This window comes from Pleurodeles waltl, chromosome 3_2 (assembly GCF_031143425.1).
Source record: "Pleurodeles waltl isolate 20211129_DDA chromosome 3_2, aPleWal1.hap1.20221129, whole genome shotgun sequence".
NCBI classification, from domain to species: domain Eukaryota; kingdom Metazoa; phylum Chordata; class Amphibia; order Caudata; family Salamandridae; genus Pleurodeles; species Pleurodeles waltl.
In genome coordinates this window covers 10,980,257-11,006,599 of record NC_090441.1, presented here as the reverse complement: position 1 = coordinate 11,006,599, position 26,343 = coordinate 10,980,257, and the positions used below count along the sequence as shown (strand labels likewise).

Genomic DNA, 26,343 nt, shown 5'->3' with positions numbered 1-26,343 from the left:
CTCTGTCCTTGTGCGTGAGGCACTTGCGTGTGTATGGGCCATACATGATTTTAATTTTTTTCTTTGGGTCTTACCTTTTACTTTGAGATCTGACCACAAGCCTCTAGTACAGGTTTTCACATGCAAAGAGTCTGAAGCAACTCCTAGAATCAAGAGGTGGCTAGAATGTGTACTAAATTTCAACTTCAAAGTTTAGTATTTACCACGACTTCGAAATGCTGCAGAAGACTGCCTATACAGAATACCTGTAGAGGAACAAGGAGTAATTGAAACAGATGTGCCTGTGATGTGGGTGATGGAATCAGCCATAAGTCAAGCAGAACGGAGTATGGAATGTGAAAAAGGATACCAGTTGGACAGAAGTGGGAAAACAACGGTGATTGAAGGGTGGCCCAAATGTAAGCTGTTGTCAGATGAATTGAAGACATTTTGGGGAGGGAAGGAAGAGCTAAGTGTAGTTGATGGCAAGCTACTCCGAGGGATGTCTTGGTTCTACTGAGTGAATTAAGAGACAAAATAATGAACCTGGCCCACGAAGGGCATCTGGGCAGGAATCTTACCAAGGTAAGGATAAGGGAGAGTTGCTGGTGGCCTGGCCTGATAGACAGTCAAAGTATGATGAGAGACTGCTGGATACGTGCGAACAGTGATAAGACCAAAGCAGTGAGAGCTGCACCTTTGTCTCTGGTTGAAATACCAGAAGAACCATGGGTTAAATTGGGGTTAGACATTGTTTGACCCTTTAATTTGCTAAACCCCAATGAGAGATATGTAACTGTATTAGTGGACTATATGTCCAAGTGGGTGACTGCTTGTTGCACAAGCTCAATTACTGCAGAAAGTGTAATGGAGTTTTTAAAGGACGTATTTATGTGTGAAGGAATCCCCAAAATAATCATCACAGATAATGGGGTCCAGTTCATATATGATGAAATGAGAGGTTTCCTGGAGGAACTGTCAATTGAACATCAGCACACAGCACTGTATTTTACCCAAGTCAATGGCCTTGTTAAAAGAAAAATGAACAGTCTTGCAAAAGACTGTGCCCAAGCTGCCATAGCGAGTAGAGGGTTTCTCAGAGAAGTTCATAGAGAAAAGTTATGGGCACACCGCACCACTCCTAACATGATAACTAGCATGTCTCCATTCCACATTCTGAAGGGATGGGTAGCTGGTTCTAAATTGAACCCCAAGTAGTTGGGGTGGAAAAGAGAAGCTGTGTGTTTCAAAAGGAATAGAGTGGCCATTCAACAAAAAATGTAAAAACCATTTTGATGTGAAGCATGGTGCCATTTTCAGAAACGAAGGTGGGGGAGTATGTGCATGTGTAAAGACTAAGGTGGCTAGTTAAAGAAGAATCTGAGTTCATGGGACCATAAAGGAAAACAGGAAGAATGTAATGGTGTTAGAAAATGGAGAGGTGTGGAGCATGTTGTGTCTGGCCAAGAGTACCAGGGGGCCAGAAGATAGACAGTGGGATCTTGAGAGTGATGAGGATTCTTGGGACATGAATCCAGAACATGAACTTGGATCTGGGCTTAAATTGGGAACAAGTCTGCCATTAACTGGAGCCCGAAACAGGAGAAGACCTACTTAAGGATTATGTGTAGTTTCTCCAATTGCAAATTGTAAGGTAACCTGTGTAGAAAATGATGAGCTTGAGGAAGCATTTACAAATTTAAGCCTTACACTTTTATTTTACCTTGTAATTTTTTTAACTTAGTGATTCTCTTTTTGGAAAAAAAAGAACTTAGTATTGCATCTTGGATAATTGTTACTCATACTAAGTTTATATAGTTTGCAAAATTAAGTTGTTTTAGGTATATTTCATTTTATGTTTCATTTCATAGTTTTTTACCATAATTTTCCTATTTTGCTGCATAACGTGTTCATTTTTGGGAGAAGGGATATGTTGTGGCCTAGAAATTATAGTATGCATGTTACATCAAATGTTCATGCCTCTTTAACAATGATGTAAGGCTTGGATTGCTGTGTGCATCATTGAGAATATCACGGGGCTTGGCAACACCGACAGTTACAGAGGAGCTGGGTCCGAGGGAGGCTGTGCTGTCTTGAAGGTGGATGCAATAAAACGTGAACTGTACAAAATCAACAGTGTGTGCGTGCTCTTAACACAGCACATTGCAGTAGATGCCTAGAATGGAGGTGCAATCATTTCTGAAATCCTGTGCCATAACGGCTGGGGCTGAATATCTCTACAGGGAAATAGTGAAGAGTATTGCAAGGTGGAGAAATGGAAACTGCATTTCCTCGGTCCTGGTAGGCTGAGTTGAACGCCATTTCCCAACAAGGGACATAGCTTTGTCAATAATATTTGGGGATGCGGTGATGAGCCTCAGATTTTCCGACAATCACACTGGCATATAATGTTTAAGTACCTTATACAACAAGAAGGGTGCATGAGAGAGGCTTATGGGGCAGCGGAAAGGGAGAGGAATGCAGACTGTAAAATAACCAATATTTTTGAGAACTTTATGGAGTGTGTGCGCTTTTGTCTATGTATGTAAATTTTCCTTGTGAACTACATCTCACAATAGCAGACTGAAAGCACCTGTACCCAACTATTTATCAAATAATACGCCTAATAGGTGGCTGTAACAGCCCAAACATCTTTCCCTGTTCCCAACAAGTGTAAAAAAGAAATCATCTTCAATTCACACATTTAATGCCTGGTCTAGGAATTTTACTCCATTTATGATGAACTACAGCCAGCCCGCTGCCACGCACAACCGTCCGTAAATTTAAATCAAATTATGAGTTGGTCCTTGACAAATGTGTGCTTTGTCCTTTCCATGATTCCTGTGGAAAGGACCCCCTTCCCTCCCCACTGGGGTGCCCTCTGTGATTGTGATGCATGGGTGTCCCATCTAGGAGGGTCAAGGCAGCCACTGGGCCCGCGCAGGCGTCAACAAGCAAATTACGAAGAGTGTCAACCTGAGTTAATGTGCGCCCGCGATCCTCTACACCAGGAGATCAAATCACCAGCCATGAGTTATATGCATCCTGTAATCTTGTAAGTAAGGGAGCAGGGCCGTAATAAAAGAGTAATGAGAACCCTTAATGACGCCGTTAAGAGGCAGCACCGGCTAAAATATTGCTCTTGTTACAAGCGATTAGATCTGTGCTGCATATCTGACCGGTCTTGTTCCATCTGTCTGGACAACCTGAGACATGCGAGATTAGGAGAGCTGTCTGCACTTTAGAAGAAACAGAACTTTTCTAAGAGCATTTAAACATACAACAGCCTTTACAAAAACACTACAAGACTACACAAATTAAAATCCCTCCCAACCCTCGACCACAAAAATGTATCCAATTTTTCAGAGTATTCCTAAAGGTTTCCACCTGTTACTCCATCTGTAGCTTTTAATGCAGCAGGTACACACAGGTAAGCCAAAACATTGAACAGAGGGGCTTGCCACCATGGCCACATAGCCTGTGCAGATGGGAAGCTTTTTGTTTCGCCAGGGAGAGACAAGGGCGCTTGTTACAAGGGCGGGTGGTATTTTCTATCTTGGGGCTGGAAACCATTAGTACAGAGCGTGTTAACGTGGCACGCGGCATTGGAGTGTATTGTTTGCAATTATTTAAAAGCTACTACCCATTGTAATTGTGCTGCTTTTACTGCAGGTTTTAGTTACCGCTGGAGGGTGGGATTTGGGAGGGGGGCATTATTTCATATAACCTTTCCCTGTTGAAGGTGCTTGCTGGAAATATAAAAGAGTTGCTGGACATAATTGTTAGTTTTTATTCAGTTCAGGTCATATCTGCTTTTCCCCGATTTAGGGAAGGTGGCAACAAACTGGTGTCTTACCTGTGTATGGTGCCTCCTAAACAGGTTAAGAGAACAGCGGGGGGCGCAGGTATGACTCTGGTAATGGGGAAACTGGGCTCCACCGAGGAGCTAATGCCATTGCTGCATCCGTCTTAAGTGTGTGGTGGGCTTGCCATAAGCCAGGCCCAGCAGACAGAAGGACTCCTCCCCAGGTCCACCGCCACCTTCATCAGGAGTTGGGGAAAGGAACATCGCAAGCAAGCAAGTTTTCTGCCAAAACGGGCTTTACTGCCAGTTCGAAACCCCCTAAAGAAAGCTGAACTTCGGTTGGAGGGGGTGCTGGTGAAAACATAACAGGGACTTCTGCACCCATCCTACACCTTAAATGCCTAGGGGCCCTACAATCTGGTGTGGTCCTTATATTTGTGATGGAGGGCAATCTGTTGTCTAGCTTTGCATACGTTTTCCCAGGCTAGCTTAAATGAGGGATAGTGAGTGTTGGCTCACATGGAAGTGCAAGGACGCTGTTGAAAATGGCCTCCAGCAAGAAGCAGGTGAATTCTGTGGGCAGCAGTACCTTGCAACTAGATGACCGTTACCTCTTCAACCTCAGGTTGTTTCTGTTGCTCAAGTTCATTTCTGGCCCTAGTCCCAGGCTGCTACACCTGCAAAGGCCCCTGTGACCGGAGTTGCCTCAGTCACTGTAGGGACAGATAAGGTGAGGATCTGGGACCCTCTGGTACATTGCATGATCAGGTACTGGCTCCATGGGATCCGATGGGTTTGTGCTCGTCTGTGGAGACGAAAGACACGATCATGAAAGGGCTTTGCATGGATCTGTTTGAGGTCACTGCAGAAAATCCACAGGTGGCGAAACCTAAGGATAGGGAGAGCACACAAAAGCATAAAGTCAAAGTGTCTATAATCAAGAAGGTGAATGGCTTTACAATTTACTATATATTCTTGAAATATGGCCTGAATTGGAATCACAGATGACATTTTACCAGAACAAAATTGTAGGTGCATGTGAAGGATTTGAGGAATGATTATGACAAAACCACCAGGCTGAAAAAAAAACCATCTAACCTAAATATGTTCTGGGACCAAACTAACATGTCATTCTTGGTTACGCTGCATGATGCTCAAAAACAGCAAGGGTATGGATCAGCAGTTCTGGACCACACCGGCTGGAGGGCCATATTGGGAATGCAACAAAAAAAGCTTGCACAAGGTCTGCAGAAACCTACATGTTAAACTGACCCTGCAGTGTGCTCCGTAAGATACACCTCTGTGGATGAGGACCTGGCCAAGTTGAGGAATCTGGTGCATCGGCATTCTTATGTCAAGACATTCACAAAATCAGCATTCCTCTTCTTACCAGTTCCCCCCGATGAGTGCCATCTGCAAGCTGCCCATGGGATGCAGAGTATCCTCTGTCTACTTTGACTAATTCAGGTCCTTTATGGAATGGGTCTTCACTTACATGACTGGAGCCAACCTGGTCATTCACTACATGGAAGATTTCCTGTTCTAGGGCCTAGGGGAGATATGAAGATTCACTGTTTCAGTGGCTAACAATAGGATTTCGGGCGCAGCTACTTCATGGTGATCCTGGAGATCGAGATTGACTCTGAGAAAGGAGAATGCAGGCTACCACAAGAAAAAGTAATGACTTTAACCATTCCTTAGATTCTTGTCTGGGCTCATGGAAGGTCACCCTGCACTAGCTCCAGGTGCTGGTTGGGCAGCCTAATTTTGCCTTGCAAATCATTCCTATGGGCTGCCCCTTCTCCATAATCCATCGCACAGATGTCAGGTCTTATGGAGAAACACCACAAGATGTGCATATCGACTGAAATAAAACAGGACATCTGGATCAAGTTATCATTGCTGGAAAACTGGTTGGGCCTGCTCCTGCCCACGCAAGCCAAGAGTACGCCCTACTTACTAATGCAGCGGGAAGCAAGGGTTTTGGTACAATAGTGAGTTCTGAGTGGTGTGTCCAGACATGGCCGCAACACTGGTTTGCGAGACTGGGCTCAAGAACAATGGTACCATTCTAGAGTCGTTCTTCATTTAGATGCATGGCATATTTGGACACACTGATTCCATAGCCAGTCAGTCATAATTTGGTCTGATATCATGTTAGTGGTGGAAACCATTACCTTTCAGCATGCTAAGTGCAAGTTGGTACTAAGAAACTTACCAAACTAGTACTGGTTTGTTTGAGCAAAAATGTACTGTTTAGAGCTAAGCATGTACCTGGTGTCCTAAATAATGCAGCCAATTTCTTTTCTCGTTTTAAGTTGCAGGATTTCTAGGGGCAGAGGAGGAGGATATCCTCTTTCCGGAAAAACTATGGAGTTTTGGTACTCAGTTCTGCCAGACCTAGTTTCGGTCAGCCTTGCACCAAAAACTAAAAGCTTTCACTCTTACCTAGCCTATACTGCATGTTACTCCCAGGCAAAACGTTTTTTCTCTAGACATCTGGGAGTGATTTCTGGGATACTTGTTAGTGAAGAGGGGAGGACACAGCATTTGTCAGACACCACATGACATCTCCAGTTTTTTTCTGTAAGGTAGAAGGGTAGCCAGATCACTATCATTCTGTACTCATTATGAAGGCCCTGAAAGATGGAAGAGGGTTGAGGGGCTAGACCAAACAGAAGAAGTTCTATGGACTTGAACAACCTAGAGAGGACCCTTGGTGCCCTCCAACTAGTATGTATGTATGTATATAGATATTTATATATATATTTATAGATACACACACACTGCAATAATCCGTTCATATTGGCGTGGTAGAGGGCATAGTGGCACCATCAAACCCAGGATTCACACATGTAACCCACACTTGCAATGTGTTAGACAGTCTGAAAGTTCAAATGCTCTAACCTTTGACTGTAGGCCGGGCCTTTGGTGTTCCGATACCCCCTTCCTTCCCACACCGACTACGCTTTGGAGTGCATTCTACTCTTTTATAGGTTTGCAACAAACAACTTGTGTTTACTTTAGGAACAACTGATTATCTGAGCTTTCTAACGATCCAACGAACACTTCTAGGCGCCACAAAATACAAATGCAACATCAGGGATGAACTCGAGGAAAATTCAAAAAACAGGTAATGGATATTGGGAAGGACTTCGTGGGCCTACTGAAGGCCAATGGAAGATACCGAACGGAAGGACCCTGTAGCATAACCAGTTACAAGCATCTTAGTGGCTTCTCCTACACACGGTTTCTGCTCTCACGAGAACACAAACATTTCTGGTATGTGCCTGCGGGCAGATTCATTACTTACAAAAAAATCATCAAAAACAAGGCTGCGTCAGACTTTGGGGTTGCAAGTGGCGGCAGAGACACCTGCTTCCATTAAGTTCGTGAATCAAAACAACACTAAATTTACGAGAGTGGCACCTAGGATGGATCGTTCTCAGGCATTCCAGTTCCTCGCAGGATATGGGTAAGAACCCTTCGGTACTTTGTAGTATTTACATCTCGTAAATGATGGGGGCAGCACAATATGCAGAGCCATACGGCACACACATAAACCAATGTGTGCGTGCACACGCATGCGGGCGCCCCACGACAGGCGGAAGATGGATGGCCTGGACCAATGCTATTATTCTAAGACACAGCGAGAATAACTCGCCAGCCACACTGACAGAATATTTTACAATCCCATATTCACTCTTGCTTGAAGTTGAAACTAGAAAATGCAGAAAATATTTCACAGGAGTTTTAACATCAGGATGCCCGGCGAGGTGGTCTGTGGCCATCCCAAGGGACTCTACACAGAGAAGGTAGGTCTCACCTTTTGCCACAAGCCCAGGGATGCACATGACTACAGATAGAAAGTTCATCATGCCACAAGGTACAGTGTGAGCTAGGGTGTTCCAGATGTCTAGTTTCTACATACTTAGTCTGATCTGATACTGGGTCTGCCATGGGTGAGTAACAGGCGCCCAGTGATGCTTTCAGTGATTACAGACCGTGGAAGGTGAGGAGGTATGATGGCACACAAAGACAGAGAATGTCAATGGGTAGTTCGGGTAACTATGAAACGATGGCAGCCCACAGATCCAGATCACTAGTTTTCATAGTGCAGCAAAACCACTGGGGGATTTGTAAGGTCATGATCTAAACTTGGTTCAACGACCCGGGAACCAACACTTCACTGATTGGTTCTAAACACCTCACTTCCGCTGCCTTTGGACGTCGACGCACAGCACACTTGGAGGTTCGGGGTCAGAGCTCCTCTTCCTGAGGCCTCATGGCTGGGGCATTCATCCCGTTGGCCCGCAGCACAGCCAGCAGAATAGCTCCTGTTGGTAAACCGGGCTGACTGATTACCTTTAGGTTTCAGGCACAGTTGCTGCCCCTGGGACCAACTGCTGGAAGAAAGCGAACCGGGCTTTTTAAGTAACGTTTACTCGCAGTAGTTTGCCCTCCTCTCCTCAGCCCCCCCAGCAGCACCGGGGAGCTCATGAGGGGCAATTGGTGGGACCAGGGTTCACCCTGTGCTGTCACCAGGGGTGACAATGTGAGTGACGTCACTATTGGTACTCGTGGGGATTATCACTCTGGGCCACCAGGGCCCTGGGAGGGATTACTGGCCTGGCAAAGACCACGCACACAGAGCCGTAGGAAGAGTGGTAACCCCGTATGTGCGGCACTGTGAGGACTGATGAAAAGAGAAAGACTGATGGAGCAGTGAAGCCGGCGCAATTCTATTGCCCATTTACAGTTGTGGTAAACATACCTCACCGCCATGAAATATGCATACAAAGGAAATTATGCCTCACCCTAGCTAGAGCATGTATGACCACAACTATTGACGCTGACTGAAGTAGGAAACTACGGGTAACAAATGCTTAAGTGCGTGCACACATACTAGCAACACCTGAGATTACCAGTGAGAATGGTTTAAAATGTGGTGATGACGTAGATGCAAGTGTGTGGCACCCGAACTTGCTTCTTCTTGTTTTTAGTGCCCTAAAATCTGCTATTGGTCGCCTGAATTTTTAGGTCTCTCTGGCATTTAGGGTATTGTTACACACTGCAATGTCTGCATGTGTTTAAAATGTAGACCAGTCACAGACGTGGTCATTTTGTTATTACACATTTCTGCATTTACTGAGTCATGTTGTAAAGCTCGCTGTGAGTAAGTCCCAGGGCTTTGAACTGGATCTGCCTGTTGAGGGGCACTCAATAGAGCACAGGGGTAACATCTGCCATCTGGTAGTGCCCGCATCCAGCTGTTGCTTGGATTCTGGAGGTGCTGATTCACTATGAACTGGGGGAGCTTTATAGCAGTCTTGGGATCAAACCTGATGGTTTCTGGTATTCTGGTCAAAGTGGGAGATCTTTCTATGGGTGATCAAAGGAGAAAAAAAAACCTGGATAGAGCTTTAATTGATCCGGACGGAGCTAGCGCTGTTGTAACTGGTGGAATACTTCTACCTCTAGACACCTTTTATGTGTAGTGTTAAGACAGGTCTGGTGTCTTCTAACGGGGTGGCTCAAGATCTTTTACTTGTTGGATGGGTGGCCTACTTTACACTTCGGCTGAAGACCACAGTAACCAGAAAAGTAAAGGCATTGTGAGTTTCCAACATGGAGTGAGCTATGTAACTCAGGGGAGGTGGGAACTCATTCCACACACTCCGGGAGCCTAGAGTGCATGAAGAGAGGAGGCTTCTAGTCAGACACGGGGAGGGAGGCCAGTTGAGGACAGTCCTGTGCCATATGAGTAGTGTTCCGGGTCATGTCAAGGAGCTTTATGGACAAGTGAGCACAGCATGCAGAAAGCAGGGGCTAGACAGTGTAAATGCAGAAAGAGCCACATTGCTCCACTGGTCCATACACTGCAGCTTGGAGTCACTACGGAGTAGTCAGTGGAGTAGGAAGAAGTAGCAGCTCGTACCATGACTGCCTCTCAGTGCCCTCACCACCACTGGTCTCAAAGGCTGAAGAAGCTGTGGTCAGCTTCCGCCGTTTACAGTTCTGGCCTGTCCCCTAGCATCTCACCATCAGATGGCCAGCTGTTGAAGGCTGGGTCGAGGGATTATCACAAAAAAGTCAAGGGGGGTGGGGGGTGTCAAAAGATATAGGATGGCAACTTCTGCTATCCTATGCATTTTGGAGAGACAATCCCCCATGCATAGCAGTACTCTACTCCCCTTCCACACACATCAAAGGTGCCTTGTGCAGACCTCTGCGACACAATAGCATTTAGCCAAGCTGTCCACAAAGCGCCAAGCGACAAACAGCCTAGCTCTGGCTCCTGTCGGGCACCTGAGTTCCCCACTCGGAGGGAGGACCACACTATCAGATGCCACCCCCGCCCACCTAACCAGTGACATAGCAAAAGTGCCATGGGCCCTGGTGCAAGCAAGGAAAATGGGCTCCCTGAACAATGGGTGAGAATTAAAATATAGGAATAATCTGGATACAGAGGGCCCCTCAGGCCTGCTGGACCTGGTGCCACTGCACCTGTTGCACCAATGATAGCCACGCCTCCGCACCTGGCCGATCCCACTGCACAGACATGATAAGGACTTAGAAGGCGGCAATAATCAGCTTCAACTCCATCAGCTCTTTTTTGGAAATGCTCAGTGATTCTAACAGGATTAGTCGCCTCTCAAGGCTTAACTAGACTTATGTAAATGTTGCCGTCACTTTTTCTCCTGTTTTGCAGTCTACTTCGCAAGGCGACGCCATTTTAATTAATCTGTTTTTGTCTCTATCTGTTGTAAAAATTGGGGGAGGGATTGAAAGACAGGAGCATCATCAGCTATTGCATTTCAAAATCAAAATCGAAGACTACAGTAAAAACACCTTCGCTCTCGCACAAAAGCAAACCTTCAATGCCACATGAAAGCGACAGGAAACCCACCATTGTGCAAGGTGTACTCTTGCTACAGAGCAATGACAAAAATAAAGCTTCCAATTCATATAAAAACAATGGCATTTTCACCACAATCCTTAGAAGAGTGTCATTTACGTGCCTGGGCAAAATTTAAACTACACCAAAGTTATTTCAGGAATTTTGTGTTACGCTTGTTATGCAAAATTCCCAAAATTCTGTCATTATGCCACTTTGTGTAATTATGCGCCATTTTCAGCTAAAATGACAACAAAATGCACAATCACAACTAAGAACGCAAGTGAAAAACAGAACAGAAGCAGCTGTTGTTCACAGTGCTTTGTTAAAATGCATCCCCATGCCAAAAATTGATGTGAGGTCACTGCATGTTAAAATATATAGCGAAATGACATATGCATTTTGTGCACTTATGTGCAATTTAGTGTAATTTTGCTGAAATATTGCATAATTATGCGAAAGCAAATCACACTAATTTTGCGTACCGCTAACTATTTAGTACATACTAGCTAGTTTTGTGGTGCAAAAGATCAGCAATTTTAAGTTGCAAAAACGAGCAAGAATTGATCAAAATTAATGATGGTATGAAGTCAAAATGCATAAACCTCTACTGGAAACATTTCTAATCACAAAATGCAGGGCGATATTGGCCATAGACTGTTCCAGATGAGGTTTTGCATTGATCTCTCTCTTCCCTGGCCATTTTATCTCTGTCCTGATAAAAGTATACACGCCCTAAGCCGAAATACCTGCAAATTAATATCTGTGCTTTCCAAGGAAGACTGCTCGGATATGGAAGTTGCTGCCATCTCACGTGGCTCACGACTTTTTACAGATTGCATCTACCATTCTATGAAGACCATGCTGTCTTGTCTCTCATTTAGGGCCTCATTACGAGGTCCCCTGTATTGATCCCTGGTAACTCTGCCCTCACGTTACCAGTACTTGGGGCATCCGTAAATATAGAGGGTTGGTGTGGTAAGGACAGTGTTACACTGATGATTGGAGGTGTGATGCTTGAGGGTCTTCTTAGAAATAAGAAAATACTCCATTACCACATCATTTTTTTTACCCTGCTTTCACCAGGTGGAGTATCTCGGTGCAGCTGGTATTTGGCAGATAATTCTGGTTACCAGCCGAATTGGGCTTATCAGGAACTTGCATTATGAAGCTTGCTCCTCCAGCTATGTCTTTTGCTTTGTACCAAGGCAACCTCAGCAAGGCATTATGCCCCTGGCCTGTGCTTCCCAGGGCCCCCATCGCCTTCAACAACTGCAACTTTTATTTATTAAACGGTGGCAGTCATCATTTTGTAATTATGGTTCAGATGCACTTTCCATTGAAGAGGCTTTTCCATTTGCCTATAACTTTACCTCCCAGAGACATGTCTGCACAGAATTTGTCAATCGAATAGCATAATCAGCTAAGGTTAGACATGCCAAATTTCGTACATTTCTGTACAATGGGGAAAAAGTTAAAGGGGGTGCAAGCTGAAAATATATGTTTTCCTATTAAGACTAAACTTGGCATGAAAGTAGAACTTCGCTCAAAAAACCTGCTTATGTTGGAGTGGTGAAAATCTGTTCAGTGGTTTTGGAGAATAAGCATTTGAAAAAAGGTGCTGAGTGGGCATGAAATGGTTAACACTTTTGTATAGCTAAGTCGTTTTAAGTTGCTATGCATTGATATGCGAGTCCTGTCAATCAATTAGAATTCTTAGACAAATGTAAGAGGCATGTGAAGGTCTCCTTTGAACGTTTTTCCACCACCTTGAAATCTGTGATTCAATTACTATTCACTTTTGTGCTGTGGAAAAAAAACATTTCACAGGAAAGAAGTGGCCTTATAACAACTGTCTGACACCAGGTAACCATTAAGGTGACCTCTAAATCTGGAAAACTTGATTTAGAGCCCAGAAAAAAACATAGAAAACTGTGTGAGATCCACAGGTCAAAAAGCGTTTGCAATCTCAACAGCTGCCGTTTAGGTTAAGGAGTTGCCTGCCATTTTGTAAAAACAATTGAGAATCCAATACGATTTGCGACTTTCACGAAGGGTTAACAAAAAAAGGCAAGGGGTATGAGGCACAGAGATAGAGTTGCAGGGAAAAAAATGACAGCGGGGGAGCGCACGCGCACACACACACACACACACACACACACACACAGGAGTAGCGTGCTACTCATCGAAAAGCGCTTCAACGCCTCGTCAGGGGTAGTAAGCGCTATATAAATACGATTACAATACAATACAATTATGAGGACCGGACATTGTCCGTAATGAAGTGTGTATTTACTTTTCTTACTCCAAGCGCACTTTGATTGTAGGGTAGGTTATAAAGCGGACCGAGGCACGCACGTGCTCTCTATGTCTGTCTGTCTCTCCCTCTCTCTCTTTCACTGAAAGCTCCACAGTTAAAAATTGAGTTATGGCTCTGCCTCAAATGCGTAAAACCACAGAAATTTGCCAGTTATGGTATGCAATGTACAGCACTAACTCGGATTGTCCACCATGAACAAAATAACCATTTGAACATGGTATTGGAAACAAGATACTTAGGCAAGAGTTAAAAATGCTCGATGACACACTTTATTATTTGTGTTGAGTGCCCTACGTGCACTGCTTAACAAAACAGGCACATTCGAGTGATTTTGCGAGTTTTAGGCAGAATCATCACGAGGGTCACTGGAATTATGTGATTTTGCGGATGCGGTGTTTCCCCATCATTTTGGATTTGCTGTGTTTGCCACACAATCCATCATATGATGCATAATTTGCAGATTCTTTACAAAAAAAGTTCCCAGCTCAAATGGATCAAAAATTACTAAAAAACATGGTAACATACTTCTGCACAGTGGAAGCATCTTTGTAAAGGCTGCCTGGTCACCTATCAGTTGCTTATTACTTTATTTGGGTTTAATCTTTAAAGTGAAACTTTTGCCCAGAGCTAGCATGTGTGAAAATGACAAAGTAACAAAGTAGTACTATCAAAAACATGTGCTGCATTACACCTCATAGCTTGTCTTTTCTTGCTGCATAATTTAGTCAACTCTGCTGCATAATTTGGTCCTGGCTTGTCTCGTAATTCCAGTGGTCCTGACCAGAACTCCATTTTAAACTGTGGTTTGTTGTTAGTTTGAGCCCAAGCAGCGCGCATGAGCTGCCTCTTGACATGCTGCAGTCTACTTCGGTGGGCTTTCCCCACACCCATCACTTTCAGTCTTTCCTTGGCCTGCCTTTCAAAATTCCAGTGGTTTGTTAGGTAAATGCTTTAGGTTTGTCCCACCCTGAGGCTGTTTTGTTACCACCTTGGAGACTGACCCTGTTACATGGATTAATGCATGATCGGCCATATACCTTAGTGTCGGCGCACTACTTTTTTCTTTTTGCATCTCGGAGGCAGTATGTGGTTACCTCCTCTGGTATCTCCCTGTGTCTTTGCGGCATCTGCACCCGACAAAGGTGCAAGCTGGATGGGGGTTCTTTTTTACTTATTTATATTGCACAAACCAGACTGGTAGTTTGGAGCGCTTTACATGAGCACCGGTTACATTTGCAGGCCCATTCTTAATACTTTTCAAGTTTAGCAGTTGAAAAATATACACACTGGTGCCTTTTAAATAAAAAAAACATGAGTGAAACCCTCAACGCGGCTCTCCCCGCACAGAGGGAGAGCCGATACTACACTATTCACTGCACTTGGGAAGCTCGCTCCATAATGCTTTGCGGGGAATTCCTTTTACAACACATTTTTGCCCATAACTCAGCCTGTGGTGGTCCTAAGACAATGGAACAACCACCAAAACGTTCAGCACAACATGCTCTTTCTGTCCAGCTCATCTACTGGGTCTCCTCATTAGTTTGGGGGGGGCTCCAAATTCATAACCTCTCTCACCATTAAATGTCTTTTTAAACTCTCTCATGGCCGGAGCTTTTGCTTTACAGCTGCAAATAGTTTGTGTTGTAAGAGTCTTGTTTGTAAAAAAATTCTAGCAGGCCTGCTAGGCCTGAAAATGTGTAATACACTATGCCCTCTAGGGGCTGAATATATGGTTATACTGCAACAAACTTTGTCCTTCTCTTTTCATGTGGTTATGCCCTCTAGGTGCTGACTATATGATTAAATAACCATGTTTTTTCCGAATGCTATTTTTATTGTGGTATCCTCTAGGGGATGTTCTGACCATTACTGTCTAATACCAAGTGTATGAAGGAATACACAAATGCAGTTTATTTCTGATAAAGGTTTAATGCGCTGCATGGATAAATACTTAATAAGGTCCCAAAGGCGAGACCTATTGGCTATGTCAATGCTTGTTTATTTTTGTTTGGCTTAACAGCACAGCTGTCGCCAGCCATCTTTGTGAACACCTCTAGGGGGCTTTGGCTCCACCCATGAATACATCTTTTGATTGGGGCAAAGCTGTGTGCTTCTGTGTAAAAAAAAAAAAAAGTGCTTCCCCTCCAGTAGCTGTGATCATCTTGTTTATTTATCCAACTACCTAAGCTTGAAATTTCAGAGGTATACACAGACACTGGAATACTATTAAAGTGTCTTAGATAACGTATGTTGCTTTTCTCTTGCAGCAGCATAGATGGGAGGGGGGGTGGGGCAGACTTTAACCCTTACTGATTTTTGGGCCTGGTTTGACGATACACCTGTCACGGATCTTTTAACCTACACCAACATTATTATACAGTTCTTTGATTCTACACGATGGATTTCTATTATTGTAATGCTTCACATTACTATTTTATTATCCAAGTCGATAGCTTAGTTGGCATACCACCTCAAAAGTTGGGGAGCAGCTGAGACTTGCAGACAACAATTTTGTTGAAATTGACCTAATAAGTATGTCAAATTAATTGTCTCACTATCACCCTATACCTCTATCAATCTATCCTCTATCTCCACTCTCTGACTCCTACCAAATCCATTCTACTACTATTATGTCCAAAATAACCCTTCCTAGGCTCTTCCGTCCTCTACCCTTCCTTGCTCACCCCAAACCTCAGTTTACTACTATGATCTCAAACAATCCTCAAGTATCTCTCCTTTGAGTCATTCCAAATCTCATTTTACTACTTTTACTACTATGGTCTCCCTAATCCCTTTCTACAGACTCTTCCCTCCTCCACCTCTCCTTTACTTGTCCATCTTACTACTATGATCCCCCAATTAACACTTCTGGATGCTTCCCTCTTCTGTCCCTCCACTATTCTATTCAATACAACTAACAGACTCTCATGTCCTCTATTCATATTAACTCTCACCTCCCTATAGTAATAATATACTCCTATTTCCCTATACTAATCCACCACTAATCCTTTTGGGTTCCAGGGTAGCATGCTTCTTGCCAAAAAGCAGTTCAACACCTTGTCAGGGGTAGAAAAGTGCTATATAAATACAATTAAACATTGTAAAATTGCACCCTACTCCAATCCACCCACACCAATCCACAGCAGTCAGTTCACCCACCCCAAACCAATCCAATCCACCCCATGCCAAAGCAACCCACCCCAATCCTATCCACATCACTCCAATCCACCCCACTCCAATCCAATCCAATCTACCCCACTCCAATCCCATTGACCCCACTCCAATCCAATCCAGTCCCATCCACCACAGTCCACCCCAATCCAATTCACCTCACTCCAGTCGAATCCACCACTATACAATCCAATGCACCCCAGTCAAATCCACCCCACTCCAGTCCACCTCAATCCAATTACCCCATTCCAGTCCACCCAACCTAACTCTAATCTCCCACCCCAATCCAATCCGCCCCACCCTGCTCCAATCAAATCAAATCCACCCCATACAATAGACCCCACTCAAACCCAATCCACCCCACTCCAATCAAATCCACTCCAATCTTTCCCCACCCAATCCAACGCTTTCCAGTCAACCCAACTCCACTTAATCCATCCCAATCCAATCCACCCTACTCCAGTGCAATCCACCCTACTCTAGTGCAATCCAGTCCACCACAATCCACTCCATTCCAATCCACCCCATTTCAGTTGACTCAAATCCACCCCACTCCACACCACCCCATTCCAACCCAATCTATCCCTCAACCCACTCAGTCCAATCCACCACAATCCAAGACTTCCCACCCCAGTTCAATCGAATCCACCCCAATACAATCAACTCCACTCCAATCTTTTCCACCCAATCCAACCCATTCCAGTCTACCCAACTCCACTCAATCCATCCCAATCCAATCCACCCCACTCCAGTGCAATCCACCCCACTCCAGTGCAATCCACCCCACTCCAGCGCAATCCAGTCCACCACAATACACTCCATTCCAATCCACCCCATTTCAGTCGACTCCACACCACCCGACTCTAACCCAATCTATCTCTCAGCCCACTCAGTCCAATCCACCACAATCCAAGACTTCCCACCCCAGTTCAATCTAACCCACTCCAGTCCAATCCAATCCACCCCACTCATTCACCCAACTCCATTCCACCCTCCTCCGCCCAATTTAAGTGACTCCCCCCACTTCAATCCAATCCAATCCACTCAACTCAAATCCAAGTTGGTACATCCCACTCTCATCCACCCCATTCCAATCCAGTCGGCCCCACTCCATTCACTCCACTACACGCAATACAATACAAGCCACTTCAACCCTCCACTCCAAACTCCATTCCATTCCATTCCACCCCACCCCACCCCAATCCATGCCAACCCACCCCAGTTCAATATACCCCACTCCAATCCATTCAATCCACTCCACTCATCCACTCCACTGCAATCCACCCCACAGCACCCACTCCACCCAATCCAATCTACATGTCTAATCCACCCCACTCCAATCCAGTCCTCTTCACTCAAATTCAATCCACCCCACTCCAGTCCAATCCACCCCACTCCAGCCTAATCCAATCCACTCCAGCCCATTCAATAGAACCCACTCCAATCAGTCTCATCCACTCCATTCCAGTCTGTCCCACTTAACTCACTTCAACCAATGAAATCCGCTCCAGTCTAATCCACCCAACTCCAGCTCAAACGTCCCCACTCCAATCTAATCTAAAACACCCCACCCCAATCCAATCCAATCCACCTCACTCCAATCTATGCCAACCCACCTCAGTTAAACATACCCCAGTTCAATCCACCCCACTCCAATCCATCCAATCCACCCTACTCACCCACCCCTCAATTACACCTCCCGATATTCCACCCTACTGCAATCCACCCTACTCCAAACCACCTTCACTCCAATCCAACCCACCCAATACCACCCAGTCCACTCCACACAATCCACTCCTATCTAATCCACCCCACTTCAATCCAGTCCTCCCTACTCCAATTCAATCTACCCCACTCCAGCCAAATCTGCCCCACTCCAGCCTAATCCAATCCACCACAATCTACACAACTCCACACCACTCCAATCTACCTACTCCAATCCAACTAACCAACACCAATCCAATCAATCTAATCAATCCCACTCCAGTCTACCTCACTCCACCCCATCCAGTCCGTCCCACTGCAATCCACGTCACTCCAATCCATCCCACTCAAATCCAACCCACTCCACTACAATCAACCCCACTCCAACTCACACCAATCCACCCCACTCTACCCTACTCCAATCCACCTTGCTCTACCCCAGTTAAATCCATCCCACTCTATTCCAATTCAGTCCACCCCACTACCTCAATCCACTCCAACCCACTCTACGCCACTCCACTCTGACACTCTGTGCCACTGAACTCTACTCTACAGCACTCTAACCCCCCACTTCACTCTACTCCAACAAATACACTCTATGACACTCTACTCCCCCCTACTGCACTTTATGACACTCCATGCCACCAACTTTTAGCCATGCTGGACAGCAGCCCCACTGGTGCACAATATGACTAAAACGCTATGCCAAAGCCAATAGATCTTGCATAGCCAAGACCTATTGGCTCTGCTAATGCTTGTTTGTTAATTCAAGCAAGTTTGTCACCTTCAGTAATAATGAGACAGCTTATGTGGTGCAGACGCCATGTCTTCTCCACTACTGAAGCACATTTTTCAATAATTAGAATAAAATGCTGCTGATCACACCCTGGCAAAACAGGAGCCCCAACCAAAGAAATCCAAATTAAATTTGGGCCCCAGGCTTTGCAGTGAATTCTGGCATGTGCCACTATGTGCCTGCCATTTTCAATTACATATTCTCCCTCCTTTTCTGTGTGCCTCGCTGTAGGAATCATAATATGTCTTTTGTCCTTAGCAATCTTTACAACACCCCCTTGTGGGCCTTTTGGTTGCCCAAGTCCTGTGTATTTATATGTAGCACTTGATTCCAGTTACAGGTGCTTTTAACCTGTGTTCTTATGATTCTCTGTTAAGATAGCTTTGTGTAAAAATATTTTTCATTTGTACTTCCTTTTTATAACTTTATTTAGTACGTTTTTATATAAACCAAGTAAAAAACGTCACATGCCGTCACTAAAAAGGATGACCAAGTTCAATACAGAAACAATATGAAAATAATATAGTTGGAAATAGGCCACATATTAGTCTGCTGGACACAGAGCGTGTAATGTTCATTATAAACATTTGGTCCGCTCATCTTACAAATGTGAAAATACGTCGGGTAGTTAACAGCATCTGGTTAATCCACTTATTTCAAAATAAGTGACAATTGCTAGGTGGGCACAATGGACAGATCATTTCTTCCACACTATTACAAGCTACTATGACAATTTAGAGAGAGTGGCGATCAAAGTATATGAAATCTATAAAGTTTCTTTTAAAAAAAAACATAGAACCTCTGAGATAACAATATATACCAATTTTTTGACTGTGACTCTAAGGAATGTTTACAGGCAAATGGCGCATCAACAGAGGTGACGGGCCCCAGCGTACTGAGTTTGTCTGGTCAACCTTCATAATGAGAACATCTAGAACAAGCTGGCACCCTTTCATGAGTGTCAGTTACTGGTCAAGATACATTCTTTATCTAAATTGTTATTTATTGAGCACAACATGCATCCCAAAGATCTTTTGGTGTTAGAAAAGAAAAAAAGGACAAAATTAAGGGTCCAGTTTAGCGTTTGGTGGACAACGTTGAAACTTGTCCACCATTTTACAAGTCCAGCTGCAGAACTCATATAATTCACGTTCTTGGAGCCACGTTTTCAGAATGTTCCTAAATTTACTCAGACTTACTTTACAAATTTACTTTGGTTCCTAAAGCAAAAACGAAGCCTACTCTACTTTTTCACGTAGAAGGCAACTTAGACACTCCTGACATATATATCCAATGGCTGAATGCATCTGACAAAAAATGTCCTATTCACAGTAACTAAATCGCAAACAAAAGTGTCCTATTTGTGGATATTTTAATTTAGAAGAGAACCCACAAACCTTGGGTATATTAATATACAAAAGCGTTCGGCAAGGAACAGCTTCTGAATTATAACAGTAAACCTTCTAGGAGCCAAAAGTTTCATCTATGTTTTGAATAGTTTTCTGATTGAGGTGTCATTTTATAAAACTTACTGCAAAACTGTTGGAGAAAAGATATCATAGGAAAATCATATGGGGAGCACGTAAACAATCAAGATTCTATCACAGAGAATCAATGTTTACACCTAGAATTAGACAAGAAAGACCAGAGGGGCTGGTATATGCGTCACCACACCCAGCTCTAAAACCAATCAAATTTACCATGGGATGCCCAGACCATTTGGAAGCAATTTGTTTAACCGAAAGGTGGTGTCAGCAATGAAACATATGGAATGTTCTACTAAACAATGCAACTCTTGGTGAAAACAGCCAAAATGAGGAAAAGGTGATATAATGCATTTAAACAACAGGCTTAAAAATGAATGAAATATGAACAGACGTGATGAATACAACCGATGGTGCAAAGGTCATTTTAAAAATAAAGGTTGAAGTAACAATACTTTTCTGGCATTCCGGTGGCAATGGGAGACCTTTACTAAGAATTACAAGTTGACAAAAGCAATATTTGTAGACTGCTTCCATTTTTAAAATGAAAGACTGTCATCCACACAAGTCCCAAGATTTCTAACAGAAGACCACAGGTTCTTGCTCCTCTCCTACAACAGAATAGGTTTGTTACTCTTCAACCTTAGAAAATGTGCCTCTATCCTAGCACAGACTACACACAGGACGACTGCTGGACTGGAATTGTGATATACATGTTCCACCTACTCAAAAAAACAAAAAAACAAAAATCTGACCGCTGTCACCATACAGAAACAACAATATTCCAAAGGAAAATACAGGTGTAGCAAAGAACCCACACAAATATTTAAAAAGAGCGTGATTTAGGGTGGAAGCCGGTGAAACCACCCATTCTAAAGATGTAGACTGTAGAAGACGCAACACACTGAGTGCCATCATATAAGGAGGACACGTGCCAGCAATGAGCTGCATGACTAATGCCCATTTGTGCAACATAGGGCCCAATGCCAAGATGCACCGGAAGTTTGCATAGCACCAAGTGACAAGCCGCCCATCAATGACTATCTAGGGTTGGCTGAGCTTCCACTGTCTATCCTGAGAGCTAGGCTTCTGTTGTAGAACGCGCACACCCTGGAAAATGCGCAGCACCACAAAAATGTGCAGAACTTGAGATTTCCACACGCACTCACTGTGATCTCCAACGGGAGAAACACGTGCGCTCATCTGCTAGCATCAAGTTCATGCTTTACATAGAGTGAATGAACAGAAACTTTCCACTCCTTCTTTAGGCATGTCACCCAACTAACAGGCGCACACGACCACTACTCACAAAAACCTCACACGGCTTCGGCATTCAAATCCATTCCCATCATTCTATCCTTAGTCTAACCTCCACTAAACACACGAGAAAGAAAGAGCAGACATCTAACAACTAATGCACAAAGAAAGGAGAAAAATACAAATCTACTATCAACCGTTAATCTTTAAACTAGACGCAAAGCGCTTCAATGCCTCATCGAAGTAAGCACTATATAAATACAATTTACAGCTGCAGTTACATGAAACTAGACATGTCAGTATCTAAACTGTGGTCATATCCATATCGGCTGAAGTATTCTCTGCCTGGTGTATGTGTGTGGGCAATACCTCTTCTGACCGATAATGACTAACGTTGTAATTCTTTCATGAGTTTTCAGAGTGCCTCAGGAATCAGCTGGGATTTGAACCCGTGAGCTGTAGATTACAAATATATGTCTGTGTCGGCTAATGTTACCAGTAAATGTTGAATACCACAATCTGGAAAGACTAGATCTATTTCTATTTCACAGAAAACTTCGCAGAGGCCAAAAATGACATGATAAACACAAACCCAGCAGTTCAGACCTAGATGGACGCATCCCCGCATTATATGGTGAATAATCAGAACTGCTCACCCAACTAGCTGGTTTCACAAAACCTACAGGCATTGCTGGCATGTTCCTGCTCAATTTTGTTTTATGCTTAAAATAAAGCATTGATTGGGTGGGATGGGGGCTTCAGAAAAGATGTTCTTAAATTGTGTGGTGGACACATTCCCTCAACAGCTCCACAATCCCCTCTAAAGAAGTCCTTGTCAGATTTATGGAGATTTCTTTCTTAGCAGGGCGGTAATTATAGGACTGAAAGCTCAGCGAGATTGCCAGGGAAGAGTGGCCGGGATGCCAGTGACAAATGGCGAACTGATAGGGAGCGCGCGGAGCCGGCCGACAGGCTGGAGAACAGGTCAATACCGCGTTGTCACGCCACCATTTGATAAACATAATTAATCTATTACTCACCTGGCGTCATCGTTCATCGTGCTGTGGTCGATTGGGGCCATGAAGCTCACCAGTTTACTGTGCACGTGGTACCTGCAAGGAGGAGAAAAGCCGCGGTTACTGACATGCACAAAAGAATGGGCGCGAGGAGTCGACATAGAAGACAATGCTATTGACTGGAAATCTATTACACGAAAAAGAAAACTCATCCAAACATATACTACTTACAATCAGCTAAAAACATTTCGATTTATTTTGTAGAGTGCCCATTTTCCCCGTACATTTACAAAAACATTTGCTCGTGTGAAATGGATGAAGAGTTTTGTGGTTGATGTGGGATTGATTGGTGGCTGGTTTTCTGGCATGCACTGGTGTCTCCGAGTTGTGACTAAACAAAAAGCAAAAACAAAAGACATAATCGATTCTTCCTCTTGGACAGTGGCCCTGAGACCTCGGACTAGCTCGGTGCCAGGCTTGCTGTGAAAAGACACCAACAAGCAATTTATCCTCTGGCCGTCTCAGTCATACCCACGCTGAAACTGACAAGGAACTGTTTCACAAGGTCTGACCGGCAGTGAAAGCATCGTTAAAATAGAGAATACCAATACTCAGTTTGCAGAAAACACGGAGGTAAAAATAGAGGCAAAAGGACACAGCTGACATGCATGTGTATGGGAAACCCCAAAACGTAGAGGTGGAAAGATCAACCGTTGCCGCTATATTTATGGACATAAACACACCTTTTCCCTAAATGCGACTTCCCTTCTGAACCCCAACCCTAACCTTTCCTCCTCACCCAATGTTCTGTCCCTTTGCTGGTATTACTCTGCACAACCGCTTGAGCTAACCTTCTCCAACATCATCTTCCTACGCCATTCCTTCTACCTTCCGTTAATCTAGCCTTAACCCAACCACTAAACCTAACCTTAGCAATATCTGTTTGTCTGAACCTAACCAGAACACTTACTCCAACCACACCCCTAACACTTTCCGTAAACCACTCCTTACTCTAAGCCTAACCCGATCCCCCATATTTAACCCAGCCCTAACCGCATCGCTCACCTAGCCTCACCCCAATCTTAATTCTAACCCTTAGCCTACACCGAACACTTAAACCTCATATCACCTCACACTGTATCTTGATCTTTACCTAAACTTAGCCCAAAGCTTTTCACCCCCTTGCATTCCGATTCACGTTTTTTAAATGTTCTATTTTTTTTAATTATTCTAACTTTATAATTCAAACCATTCAAAGATGGGCTTTTTGTAAGACAGAGATGACAACACAGATGCAGCTTGTTGTCATCCCTGTACTGGTGGTTAAAGACTCCACACCAAGTGTCAGATCTTTCAGATGCTCCAAGTAACACTAAAATTCATTGTCGCTACAATGGATCTCTGAGGAACCCCATGGGGTTGTAAGACGACCAGGAAGAATAAAGCTGTGCAAACTGGAAATTCCAGGGAAGAAAGATACACGATGCAGGAACCTGTCTGTGAGATTAATATGGCCTAGAGAAATGCACCCAAGTCCAATCCTGCCTAAGTCCATTGTTGGGTGTGGAAGGGGAAAGCAGGAATATGTATCCTAGCACATTACCCATTACTGGGAAGGGAAAGGATAGAAGTGCCTCACTGATGGAACATAGCTTTCTACAACCCTGTTGTTGTACACATCAAATGGTTCAATATTTAGTTTTGCTATGAGATTGAAAAGTACTTTATTATTCATAAAGAAAAGCACAGGGATGGACATTAATTTCTTGAATCTGTTGGTTGTTGAGTTCTGAGTTCTTGTACCCACATTACCTTGCTGAGAAGCCTGTGACTGCTCACCCTCACTACCCTGACAACCAAGCATGGAAAGGTTTGTACCTGACCTAGTTTGCACAACCATGGTAGGATGGACCCTCGGACTTCAGAGACAAACAACCTCAACCGCCACTGTTTGGGCTCAGTAGCCCCTGCCATCCCAGTGCCCCCTACCAGTGGTTAATTTTTTTTACCAGGGTCCCTGTGAGGAGGCCACTGCAACACCCATTGCCTCTTCAAGGGCTGCCAATGGCATAGCGATCACCATCACATGCCTACAAGTGAAAATTCAGACTATCTAGACATCCAAAGTTATAAGAATGGCTTGGGTGACATAGTTTAGTAATTAAAAGTATTAAACAACTGTTGTGGTGCTCAACTCTAAATTAGAAAAACAGGCTGTCAGAGTTGCCGGTGGTGACAATTAAGTGCCAGTGCCCAGCACTGGAAACCACTGTCTCAAATTAAGCACTGTCTTCTGCCACCAAAGAGGCATTTACTGGTTTTCCACCTGGAGGCAGATTTTCAAGATGTTGGACTGCATCTGTTCTGCCAGATATACAGACTTAGCCACTTATAATCTGACTTTAGTTGTAACTGTTCTATGTTCTTCCCATCTGACTGCCCTCCCAGTGCTAGGGCTTTGATTTCTTCCCATCTGACTGCCCTCCCAGTGCTAGGGCTATGATTCACCCAAATGGCAGCATGGGCACTGCACTTAAACTCTAAACAAATAAATTATGACTGGGATCATCACCACCAAAACTGCTTCTATTTGCCAGCCAAGCCTTGACATAGTAACCATCGCCAAAAAAAGGCTGACAAAAAAATAAATAAATAAAGCTACTGACTTAAGGTGCAGTTAAGAGAAAGAACTCTATACAAAGCCTATGCAACAGGTCATTTTATGGATGTCAAAAGGAAAAATAATCAATACTATCCCTCCTGAATCAAAGACACACTAGGTAAGAGAATCCTCCTTAAAGGAATATTAAAGGATTACCAACCCAAAGAGTCTCAAGAAGACTTCTGTCTTCTACCAAACAACTCTTTGAAGACATCATACTTTTTGAAACCAACAAATGGACTGCAATAACACAACAGACACCAGCACTACCCAAACTCTGTACGTGGCAGGTAAAACCAAGGCACCCAATCTTCTTAGGGCGGGGCTCTGTGTAAACCGCAATAAATTCAGAAAAAACACAGACCGTTTCTAAGGTTCTTAATAAATACTGCTCCCACTATTATGACCCCTCCAAAAGCACTTTATTACTCCAACACATGAAAAAATGCAATAGCTGAACCCAAGGAGCTCTAAAATACTAGACCTATTTCAAATGTACTCTTTCTAAGCAAAATACAAGACAATTGTAAAATGGCTGCAAAAACTACATAAGATGGCAAACTCTGATCAATGAATAATAGTCATGATTTTGATATCCACGATAAACAGATATAGCATTAGAAAAACATCAGTGAGGCCCGTCTGATGACATTCAACGAGGGATCAGCAGCAGCCCTGATCGTCCTGGGCACAGCAGTCTATGCAAAAGGCTGTGATAGCTGTTGTAAACGTTAACAGGGTCAAAACATTTCAGTTTCACCCAACAAATAGCTTCAGGCTCTTTGCTCTCTTCCACCAAGAAAGTTAACCTGTTGGGAGCCCCGATTGTCAACGTTGTCACCACTATTCATCAATGGCTACTTATGAACTCTGCAAAGGTAACGGGCTATCATCTACAGTTTCAAATATAAGCAGAAGATACCTAGATCTCCCTTCTGCTGAGGAGTCATCCGAATTTCAAAGCTACGACAGAAACACATCTGAATGTATGCACCTCATCTTCATCTGGAAGGACAGCTGGCTTTGTTGAAATGGATTGAAAAAAATATGTGGATCATATAACACAAATGCTCAACCTTTAAGCAGCCACAGATCCCTAGTTTATGATCTTGTTTGATCCAGGCCTTTTGTACAGATGCTTTTGGTCTGCTCAAAAAGCATCTTAAAGTGCTCTGATTCTTGACTGCAGAACACTAAACCGATTTCACCAGATACCTGCCTCTATCTATGATGAATTACCGTGACCCTGTT

At 43.9% G+C, this 26,343-nt stretch overlaps 1 protein-coding gene across 1 annotated transcript in view; it reads right to left on the bottom strand.

The window, feature by feature from the left end:
• AATF (apoptosis antagonizing transcription factor) overlaps nt 1-26,343 on the bottom strand; it is a 406,709-nt gene that overhangs the window by 35,593 nt on the left and 344,773 nt on the right. The window contains exon 11 of the mRNA XM_069226568.1: nt 22,455-22,526. Within this exon, the coding sequence (XP_069082669.1) occupies nt 22,455-22,526 (72 nt within the window). The remainder of the gene's footprint in view (nt 1-22,454; nt 22,527-26,343) is intronic.